The following is a 12,500-nucleotide window of genomic DNA, read 5'->3' as shown; positions in this document are numbered from 1 at the left end:
AGGAGTCTTAAACCTGATGCCAAGTAGTAGACTGAGACTCTATATTGCAAAAGTAACCCTCTAAAACATGATCTGATTTCCCTCCTTAATATCCTGCAATGATTCCTTTCTGCCCTTAGGATCAAATATAATTCCTTAATATAGTATTGTGACTTGGCCCTCCTGCCCCTGCAGCCTAATTTCTGAACATCCCTTCTTCCTGCACTCTATGCTTTGCTTTTAGTTACTCAAAAACACAAGGCTTTCTCCTGACTCTGGTTTTCCTCTTATCCAGCACATTCTTCACTCTACTCCTTGCTTGGTCTATTCCTTTCAAGTTCTCAGCTAAGCATCACTTCCCTGTTCCCCTGTAGGTACTCCTGCTATTTGCTCCCATAGTTCTGTACTTCCTTTTCATTCTTACTGTTGTTGCTATTTATTCAGTTGTCTATCTTTTCTGATAAATTGAAAAATCCTTGGGACATGATGTATGTCTATTTTGTTTATCATTCTCCATTCAGCAACCTTGGCACAATGTTTGGAACCAAGAGTTTTTAACTGCTAAAGTGAATGAATGTAAAAAATGTAAATTTTGTGAGGCAGGACCTATATCAATTTACTAACCATTGTATCTGTACTACTTCACTCAGAGCCTAGCATGAAGTAGCTGTTTAAAATATTTTTGACCGAATGAATGAATAAATGAGAACCAAAAAGAAAAAGGAAGGAAGGAAGGAAGGAAGGAAGGAAGTAAGGAAGGAAGGAAGGAAGGAAGAAAGAAAGAAAGAAAGAAAGAAAGAAAGAAAGAAAGAAAGAAAGAAAGAAAGAAAGAAAGAAATGCCACTCCTGACTCCAGTCAATCTCACTTTATTTGTACAAAACCCCTGTAATGAACAGGCACAATACATAATACTCTCAGTAGCTTGTTGTGTTTCTCTATATGTTATGTCCTAAAGTAAAAGACAGATTTTAAATAATAGCTGGAACTGAGCACAAGCTGCTGTGCATGTTTTGATCCAGTCTGATCATCATACCTTCATAAGAAAACAAAAGCTGCCTTTTTCATAGGTCTTTGCAAATAAAACTTCTAATTCTTCCTGCCAACCATGCTCTCATCCCTTTCTTCCCCACCTGGCAGCCACATTGTTCCTTCTAACCTACACAAACTGCTCTGGATATGTGTCTATGAAATAGAGAATGCACATAGGAAAAGAAGGGACCTAGCAGACCCTTGGCTAGATGGAAACTGAATCCCAAATTAAAGGTTACCTACCTTAGGGAGTTGGATATCTTTGTATATTTATAACGGAAAAAAAAATATGGCAGGAAAACAAAACAATATAAAAACATATCCCTAAGTGGTGAAAAAAATAACAAATATTGCATATTTCCCAGTTGGAAGGATAAAAGATAAACTATAGTCAAATCTGAAAGTTATTTGAAGGTTAGGAGGGTATTTTATCATTATAATTAAGGCTAAATGCCTATAAAGCTTTTAAGAAAATTAGAAATTGCATATTTACCACCCAAAGTCAAATTTCTTTCTTTCACTATATATTTGACCCCCTTTAACTTTATCTACCTCCTCCCCTGCTCCCTTTCCCTCTGTTATTATTGAACTGTACACTTGAAACCTATATAATTTTATTAACCAGTAAATTCATTTAAAAAAATCACACAGAAAAGTTTTCAGTTTTGATGACCAGTGCTCAATATACTCAGTATGAATAATCATGTCAGAAAAATTATATAATTCATGTAAAATTGTTTTAAATATTAATTTCAGTATCAACAACACATCATTATATGCACATAGCACAATTATTAAGTGTACTTACATATACAGTGTAATATAGGCTACCATTTGTAGCAAATAAAAGTTTCTGCCCTCTATAAAAATAATCTAAAGCAAACAACACTGACAAACATATGAAGTGACAAATTATCCCAACCATGAAATTTTATCATACCAAGACCTTCAGAGCATTTCTATATTATCCGAAGAACATTGATGGACTATTTGTCCTTCCTCTTTGCCTTCTCCATCCTCCTTCCCTTTTGCCTTTCTTTCCCTCTATTCTGTTGGCATTTATTGACAAAAAGATGAATAAATCAGAGTCTTGCCTGGTTCTTCTCTACCTGCTAATTTTCACTTCATTTTCAGATCCAGTAATTTTCCCTCCAATAATCTAACAACACAGGGATTGGTTATACTAGAAGCTAAACATTCAGATGAGTCCTGATCCCTTCAAAGGAGTCCGATTTATAGGTTGGCATGATAGAGGATGAAGAGAGAAAAAAATGTAAAGACAGAAGAACAACGAAAAGATCCCCTGGAGGAAGTATCTAAAAAGATGAGAGCAGATGGAATCAAGTATATAGCTCTAATCTTGTATCTAATTCTTTCGTATTAAAACAAAAATGTTGAGGGTGGGTTCAGACAAACTGGTAGGTGGGAGAGTGAGGTAGGAATTTTCAAGTGGTCAAAGTTCATAGCTGGCATTTTCTCCATAAAGTAAAAAGTAAGATGTTTTGCTAAGAAAAAAGGGAGGCAGTGACAGAATGGAGTCTTCAGAAAGGTAGTGAAGGTTTGAAACAATCATTGTGGAATATAGAAGCAGTGTTCAATCAATATTGGACAGTTATATCTGAAGTGTCACTAATAGAGCTCAGCAGCTTGTATACGGACAGAAACTGATCTCAGTTCAATGGTTTTCAGGAAGGATGAAGCATGATGAAAAATCAGTTAGGATAATGAAATTGCTGGAAAGAGAATGGTTAAAGTTATGTGCCATGGATTCCATGCCGAATTGGGAAGAACTAGGAAAGAAAGTGACAGACTGGGAGAACACTAAGCAGAAACAGTCTGGAAAGTCTAAGCAAGCAAGAAACTAAAAATGAAATGTGGTTGTGGTCAAAGAGTGATATGTACATTTTAGGGATTCAAAGGTAGGGCAGTAATGAGTGATGACAAGGTTAAAGATGTTGATAGGTGTGTGCACTACTAAAATAAAGCAGGGATGAATACTGCTGTGTCTAGAAGGATTCTGATCAAATTACTCACATGCTGTAAGAGTTGAAATTGTAAAGAAGGTTGTTTGTGAAGCAGGTGCAACAAGCAGAAGAAAAAAGTCGTTAAGACGACAGTGCAAAACCACAGGAAAAGGGTACATTGCACCATTTAATCTGTACCATCTGCTATATATTAAAAAAAAAAAAAAAACCCGTCTTTTTTCCTCTGTATCATTCCTCTGCAGTTACCTGATGGATCACTCTGAAAACTTGATCAATTTGAAAAATAAAAAAGTTTAAAAAAAGCAGCTCGCTATGGGGGCTCCATACCCTAAAGCAAATTCATCATAGTTATGAATCAGTTTCAGTTACTCTCTATATAATCCATCTATATTATGTTGTAGATTTTTCTCTAAATTTTCAAAAATCACACTAACCAGAAAGAATGTATATATTTTAAAACAATGTTATATAAAACACAGAAGACAAGAAATAAGAAATAAATATATGGTGCTTCATGTACAAAATCATAATATTCTCACTACTTGCCAAGAAAAGGTTATCTCAATAGACATGTCTGTAATACAATTATCATAGTCATACAAAGCAATTACTAAATAATTTAGTCTTACCTGTATTGCAAGGGCACGAGCTACAAGACCTCTAAGGTATTGTAAAGGATCTTCTGGGCCTTCCCATTTGCTCTGCCATGTGAGAGGACACTGTAATTTTAAAAAGATCACATTAAATTTACATATACAATATTACATGTTTACAATAGCCAAGATATGAAAGCAAACTTGGTGTTGATTAAGAGATGAATGGATAAAAAGGTTGTGAGATTATATCTATATATAACAGAATATTACTCAGCCATAAAAAGAATGAAATCTTGTCATTTGCAACAACATGGATAGTCCTAGAGGGTATTATGTTAAGTGAAAAAAGTCAGACATAGAATGACAAATATCATATATGCAGTATTCACTTATATGTGGAATCTAAAAATACAAACAAACAAAAAGAAAATGGAAACAGACTCATAGATACAGAGAACAAACTGATGATTGCCAGAGGGGAAGGAGGTAGGGAGGGGGATGTGTGAAAAAGGGGTAGGGAAATAAGAAGTACCAACTTCCAGTTATAAAATAAATAAATCACAGGGATGTAATGTCTAGGACAGGGAATACAGTTAATAATATAATAACTCTATATGATGACAGATGGTTATAAGACATACAGTGGTGATCACATTATAAAGTATATAAATGTTGAATCACTATGTTGTACACCTATCTAGCTCACTCTCTCTTACTCTCTCTCTTGCTCACTCTAAGCGAAAAAGTTACCATATTGTGAGTTGCCTAATGAAGATGGCTGTGTAGTCAACAGTCAGTGAGGGCTTGAAGCCTGCCAACAGCCAGCCCACAGGCACTCTTAGAAGCTGTGATAACTGCTCAATGGCCTCTGATTGCAGACTTGTGGGAGACCCCAAGACAGAACACCTAGCTAAACTACTTCCAGATTCTTAACCCACAGAAGCTGTGTCTTAATACATTATTCTTGGTTTGCGCCACTGAGTTTTAGGGCAATTTATTATGCAGCAATAGATAACTAAGAGCTACCAATATTAGTGTTAAGTATAATACATTCATTCAATAAATGTTTAAGTCCTTACTGTTCATCCATTCAGCAATTACTTATTGAGTGTCTACAATGTTTGAGCATTATAAAGTCCTTGATACCACAGAGCTTATATTTTGCTTGGGGATAAAGGCAAAAAATTTATTATTATTCATTATAAGAGGATTACATAGTGTTAAATTCTATGTAGAGAATTAAATATATGTGATATGATAAATGTGATATGACATGTTAGTGATATGACAGAAGGCTTTGGGGAATAAAAGATAAACAAAATATAGTCTTTACCCTACAGAGCAATAGAACAAAGGTAGAAAGAACCAATAAAGGAGATACTCAGCTAAAATCCCTTGTGGTGCTTTAATAATGGGTTATAAAACATGTCTGAAGTTTAGAGAAGAAAATGAGTTAATCAAAGAAGTCTTAATAAAGGAGGTAGCTGTTAAGTTTTGAAAGCAGTATTGCATTTTGGCAAAGGTAGAAAGAACTGGAGGGAACTTTTTAAGCTAATATTTATTGGGTGCTTACTATGTGTTAGTCACTGTGCTGAGTGCTCAGAAGCAGGTACTATTGTAACTTCCATTTTACAGAGAAGAAAATGGAGACACAAAGAGAACAGCTTGTTCAACACCACAGAGTTGGTAAATGGCAAGTCCATGTTGTCAACTCCGGCAATCTGGCTCTACAGTGCGTTTGTCAGTATCAATACTCCCTTCAACATATTTTACATTTCTGTATCTACTGCATCATTTGAGATTCAACTTAGATGATTATGTATTGAGAATTAAAATTACAATGATGAAGAAATAACAGTTAGAGTAGGTTTATTTAACTGAATTTTTTTAAAAAACTAAATGATAGAGAATTTGAACCCAGGTCTAATCTTAAATGTTAGCATATTTTTGCTATCCCATGCTTTTCACGAAAGTAGAACTATATGGGCAGGTTGTTCATTTCTTCGTTTACTCTTTCAAGTATCAATTAATTGATTACTCGGCAGGCATCTGTTAAATAGTTGCTATTTAGAAATTATCTGTTAGGTTCTGGGGATACAAATTTATAACACAATTCCTGTCCATAAAAGCTTGTGCTAGAGGGGGAAATAGAAAATAAGAGAGATAGCTATAAACAATACCAGTGAGTTCCCTGATCATGACAAGCACTGTGCTCATAAAACACAAACATGGGGTACGCCAAATCCAAACTCAGTATAAGGGCAAGAGCCAGGAAAGGCTTTCTGGTGGAGATAATGCTTGAGGTGAGTCTCAAAAGATTAACAGTTTATATAGTCAAGTAAAGCAAGACAGCAGGAAAAGGAAGCAGCATCAGTAAAGGAAAATATGAGAGAATTGGGCTGATGAATTAAGGACCAGACCAGGAAGTGTTTGGATGTTTATATTAAGGAGCTTAATCTGGAAAGCAATAACACTAAATTAAACTTTACTCAGCAAAATGATACAGATTTGGATTTTAAAAAGACAACTCTAGTAGAAATAGGGAGAACAGGCATTAGGGGGATAACACTGCAGCCAGGGAAGTCAGGAAATTACTGTAATATAGACGTGAATCAATGAGGACCTACATGAGAATGTGACTAAGGAGAATAACAATAGCAAACATTTCTACAGCATTTGCAAATGTAGGCAGTGTTCTAAGCATTTACTTATATTAGCACATGTATACTTTATATCAACTCTCTGAGGTAAATACAATTATGATCCCTATTACAAACATTTAGAAACTAGCCATAATTTATAACTTTATACAATGAATTAAATCAACCAAATATATTTCATAAACACACACATACTTAGAGAATTATATTTCAGAAGGATAAAGATAGCTTCAGCGTAAAACAATTTAACAATAACAGAGCCCTTACCATTTACACATAAGAGGAAGTACAACTCAGAAAAATCAATATTTTGTGATAAAAGTTAGAATAGATTCCAATTTAATCTTACTAAGTCCTTTGCTTAGCTCCAAGTTTCAATTTTCTTATCAGTACAGAGAAAGAATTGATAAAATAGCACCAGAATTAAGAACTTTCAGATCCAAGAAATCTATTTAACTGAATTATTCTCTTCTTAAATAACTCATTATTAAAATTTTTATTTTATGTTTTCCCTTCTCAAAGAAACTAATATTATTTGCTTTCTCAGAACATGTAACTTTAATTTTCAGTTAAAAAAATTATAAAATACTTATTAAGAGGTTACACTAAGTTATAAAAAGGGGGAAAGACAGAAGCAACCCAAGTATCCATCAACAGATGACTAGATAAACAAAACGTGGTATATACGTAAGTGAAATATTATTCAGCATTAAAAAGGAAAGAGATACTGATACATGCTATAACATGGATAAATTTTGAGGACATTATACTCAGTGATACAAGCCTGTTATGATGAAAAGATAAATAGTTATAATTCCATCTATATAAGGTACCCAGAGTAGTCAGTCAAGTCAAATTCATAGAGACAAAAAAAAGAATGGTAGTTGCTGGAGGCTGGATGGTGGAAAGAATAGAGAGTTGTTGTTTAATGAGTTAGAGTTTTAGTTTTGCAAGATGAAAGGAGTTCTGGAGATTGGCTGTATGACAGTGTGAATGTGCTTTACACTACTGAACAGTACACTTAAAAATGGATGACAGTAAATTTTGTTATGTGGATTTTATCACAATTAAACAAAAATCACTTCATTGGAAAAGGTGAGAAAGGAAAAAGAAGAAAACAGTTTCCTTCTTTGAGTTTCTGCTAAGACAGCACTGTGAGCTAGATAATTTTTTTATCCATATTCAACTCATGGTATTTAGAGACCATGTACCATTCATTTTTTGTATCTCTAGGGCCTGGCGTAGCGTAGACTGTTCATGATAGATGGTTAATATAAAAATACATTGAATACACATGTAATTCTGTGAAGTTTATGTCAAGATAATTTTCAATAACAAATCTTTATGCTTTTACATTCCTTGAGATTTTAAGAACTTACGAATTATTTCTGCATTGTGTTTTGTGATACATTTGTTCAGGCCAATATCATGTTGACAAACTTAAATGTATGTTCTTATATAAATATGTATGTAGGCATGCTGAGGTTCAAATAATTTGTATCAATATTTTATCAGAGATTTTAATTGAACTCACATTAAGAGCAGAGTTAAATGGGCTCTAAGGGTTTGCATTAATATTAATCTATAAACATTACAAAACTAATTATACTGAGTTGATTTCCTCATTTGTCATGCTAATATTAAATGAGCCATAATAATAAAAATGAACAAATTTATAAATTTTTATTCAGATTTTAAAATTTAAACTAGAAACGACTACTAATGAAAAATGGAATGTTTCAACAGTAATTGTTTACATCATCATAGACTAAATGGTTAATTAATATAAATTAGAATAGCATAAAACAATTACTGGGCCAGTCTCAACAGTAATTATGGGCATTAATGCAACTAATCGATTAATTACTTCGGGTGAAACAAAAGAAGTTGAGTTCAGCCCATCAAATATGTTATACCTTGCACATCAAATTAACAAGCTATTAATTGAAACATAAACTAGATAACAATTATTAGTTTACCAAGAGACTGTGTTTATCTGCATGTGTGTTTAAAAATATGTACATGCTCTTCCAAACTACATTAAATTTTGGAAATAATTCCTAAATTAAAAACAATACATTTATTTCCAGCTCTAAACAGTACTAAAACCTATTTAGGGTGAACTCAAAATATAAACAAAAATTATTGGCAATATTTTCGCCCTCAAAAGTTTCCATATTTCCCTTTATAATCCATTAGACCTATCCCCAAAGCTTAATTTCCAGGCAACTACTGATCTTCTATTAATATATATTAGTTTGTTTTTGTCAATTATACTTCAGTGAAGCTGGGAAAAAATATTATTTTGAATTTTCTAGAATTATATACCAAATAAATTAAAATTTTATCCATGATGTAATAGAACCAGCTTGTAAAGTCTCATGACAGCTGACTTCTTAAAATTTTATGAATCATGCAAGCCAGCTGTTAGTCATTATTTAAAACTATAGGAATTTACAACTAAATTTTATTTAAAACAAAGGTAAGAAGTACCCCAAACTCATCACTTCCTAACTATTTTATCTATGTATTTGAGATTATTTATGTCTATTGTATCTATATATTTGAGATTATTTATGTCTATTGTATCTATATGGTGAGAATACTCAGTAGTGTGCTAATGGCATCTATTCCCAACTGCGTTTAGTAACCTTGCATTGGTAATTTGAAATCAGCCATGGTAGTATTTATACCATGGAAATCAGTACTTGCTACAGATCAGGGCTTCTTTGTTTTGGAGAGCCAGTTAAACATTTGTCAGCATCACATTGAATTCATCCATGTTGTTTTATAAATCAATATTCATTTTTTTTTTAAATTGCTGATTAATTTTCCATTTTATGGAGACATCATAATTTGTTTACTATTCCTCTGTTAAAATTTAGGTTGTTTCCAGTTTTTGATTATTAAAAATAAAGCTGCTATGAACATTCATAAATATTTATATGGACATATGCTTTCACTTCTCTTGGGGAAACATCCATGAATGCTATAGTGGGCTATAGTGGGCTCATATGTTTAACATTTTAAGAAAAAGCCAAACTATCAGTAGTTTATGAGAGTTCCTGTTGTTCCTCATCCATGTCAACACTTGATAAAATCTGTCATTTTAATTTAAGTCATTCTAGTGGAAGTGCAGTGTTAAAAATTTATTTTATTGAGATATAATTCATTATTTTAAAGTATACGATTTACTAAATTTTAGTCATTTCACAAGGTTGTGCAACCATAACCAATAATTCGAGAACATTTTCATCAACCCCTAAAAATGCTCTGTATCCATGTAGTCAATTTTCCATTTCCTCAGAAACAAAGATAGCTTTCATTTATTTTAGTCTCTAATTTCTTTTGAAGCTGTTTTGCAGTTTTCAATGTACGAGTCTTGCTCTTTTTTGTTGTTGTTAAATTTATTCCTGTGTATTCATTCTTTTCAATGCTATTATAAATAAAATTGCTTTCTTAATTTCATTTTGGGTACTATAAATCCTATAACCTTGCATTCATTGCTATTTGTATAGAAATACAATTGATTTCAATATATTGATATTCTCATTGTGATTTTAATTTTCATATCCCTAATGACTATACCAAGTATTTTTTCATGGGCTTCTTTGTCATTGTATATCATCTTGATCAAGTGTCTATTCAATTCTTTTTCTCATGTTTAAAATTGGAATGTTTGTCTTATTATTAAGTTGTGATTAAAAAAAATACTTCGATACATGTTCCTTTGTTAGATACATGTCTTGCAAATGTTTTCTCTTAAGTCTGTAGATTATTTTTCATTTTTATAACTGTGTGATCAATTTAAAGATTTTTTAATATATGTTTGGAGATATAGGATATTTCAGGGAGGAAGGGGTGCTGAGAGGACTTTGGGCTATTCAATTGTTCCAGTACCATTTGTTAAAGAGATTTTCCTTTTTCCATGTAATTGCCTTAATATATTTGGTGACAATCAATTAATCATATATCTGTAGGTCTATTTCTAGTTTCTTTATTGTATTCCATTTCTTTTTACCAATATTACACTGCTTATATCTTCATAATAAATCTTGAAGTGATAGAGAGCAAGATGTTCCACTTTATTTATTTTCCCCAAATTTTTAGACTACACTAGGTCCTTTGCAATTTTGCAAAAACAAAACAAGCAAAAATTAGAATCAAACTGTCAATGCCTATAAAAAATCCTGCAGAGGTTTTGAATGAGATTGTGTTGAATCTCTAGATCAATTTGGAAAGAAATAACATCTTAACAACATTGGGTCTCCTGATCCATGAATACATCTTTCAGTGCATCTTTCCATTTATTTAGGTCTTCTTTAACTTCAATTGTCAATCAATGCTTTGTAATTTTCAATGTATAAAAAAGTTTTATATAACTCTTAAAATTTTATCCCAAGATATGTCATTTTTCTAACATTATGGCAAGTGGTATTTTTACTGTCAATTTTCAATAGTTTGTTTCCAGAATATACATAATTTGTTATGTATTTATCTTGTATCTCACAATCTTACTAGATGTAAATTCTTACTGCTCTAGAGCTTTTGTGTAGATTTCTTAAGATTTTGTAAATAGATGATCATATCCTCAGTAAATAAAGATTGGTTTCCTTCTTCCTTTCCAATCATATGCTTTTTATCTTTTTTTTTGTTCCACTAGCTAGGACCTCCAGTACAATGCTGAATGGAAGTGGTGAGAGTTAATTAAAATGGTAAATAACCCAGATTTATATTTTTAGGATAAACCTTACTTGGTCATTATGCAGTACCCATTTTTATATTTTGTTTGATTCAATTTGCTAATATGTTGTTAAGAAATTTAGTGTCTATGTTCATGAAAGAAATTGGTTCTTAGAGTTCCTTTATTATGATGTCTTTGTTAGGTTTTGATTTTAGACAATACTGATATCATAGAAAAAGTAGAGAAATATTCTGCCTCTTCTATTTGCTGGAAGAATTTACATAGAGTTGGTATTATTTCTTCTTTAAATATCTGTTAGACTTCACCAGTGAATTCTAAGTGCTTTCTTTGCAAGAAAGTTTTTAATATCAAATTCTTCTTTAATATATATAGACTATAGATTATCTATTTCTTTAATGAGCCTTGGTATTTTGTATATTTTGAGATTTTGTACATTTCATCTAATTTGTTGAATTTATGAGCATAAACTTGTTAATAATATTTCTTTATTATTCTTTTAATGTCTGTGGGAACCATGTGATATCCTTTCTCTTATTTCTAATACTGGTGACTTCTGACTTCTCTATTTCCTGATCTATCTTTTGGATTAATTGAGCAAAGGTTATATTTCCATCTTATATGTACACTTCTATGGTATTTTTATTTATTTTTATTGGCTGCTTTAGGGTTTTTAGGATACCTTTAACTTACTACAGATAATATTAATAAATATTAGTAATATTAATAAAACTTCATGTATAGCATAAAAGCCTTACAAGAGTATACTTGCAATTCCATTTGATAATAAATTAAAATGAACAAGTAAAAGAAAAAACTCTGAAGTTAAAAATCTCTGCTAAAAAGAGAAAGTATACTCTCTTACCTTGGGGCAAAATGATAATATCAAGTTAAGGATACTAAAGGAGAATTCCAAGAGACTAGAGATTCTGGATATATGCAGGCCCGTTTGTTCTCACATGGATCAATAGGAACTAATTTATATTTATGAGTATATATAATCAAATTTTGATTATAATTGAAACTAGATATGAGGAGGTAGGGGAGTTCCACCCAGTATTTGGCAGGCCTTTGGAGATGAGTATGTGAAGGTCAGTCCACACATAGCTGATAATTACCTCTTATAATGATGACTACCATTTAGCTATGTAATCAAATTAACAAAATATTCAATGAGAGATTAAGTGGAGAGAACAGTGATCTAGGAAACACAACATCAGACTACAGTATGTGCTTTGACACTTTATTAGGACGGTGACTCCTTTCAGCTTTAGTTTTCTAATGTAAGTAAAAAGGGATGATGAGATCAGCAAATTCGATAATGTTGCAAAAGTGCCCTAAAATTGGTAAAGTGTTGAATAAAACATAAGTTATTATGTTATTCTAATGGAAAAATGCAAATTATTCAACATTAATAATTATCATTTGGTAAAAATTGTTTAGGTATGACTTTTTAAAGCACTTATTTGCATAAAGGTAGATAATTTTTTTAAAAAAGGGGCCTTTTTAAAGGATTAAAAGAGCAAATGTTAGAGAAGATGTGGAGAA

The 12,500-nt window shown here is 31.9% G+C and overlaps 1 protein-coding gene across 2 annotated transcripts in view; it reads right to left on the bottom strand.

Annotated features, from left to right (window-relative positions):
* The window catches only part of DYNC2H1 (dynein cytoplasmic 2 heavy chain 1), a 258,081-nt gene that overhangs the window by 30,379 nt on the left and 215,202 nt on the right, over nt 1–12,500 (bottom strand). For both annotated transcript variants that reach the window (XM_025043743.1, XM_006907520.3), the window contains exon 85: nt 3,624–3,713. In XM_025043743.1, coding sequence (XP_024899511.1) covers nt 3,624–3,713 — 90 coding nt within the window. The remainder of the gene's footprint in view (nt 1–3,623; nt 3,714–12,500) is intronic.

Source organism: Pteropus alecto, unplaced genomic scaffold (assembly GCF_000325575.1).
Source record: "Pteropus alecto unplaced genomic scaffold, ASM32557v1 scaffold12, whole genome shotgun sequence".
Taxonomy (NCBI): Eukaryota; Metazoa; Chordata; class Mammalia; order Chiroptera; family Pteropodidae; genus Pteropus; species Pteropus alecto.
The sequence above is the reverse complement of the archived record's forward strand: the minus strand, read 5'-3'. Positions and strand labels throughout refer to the sequence as shown.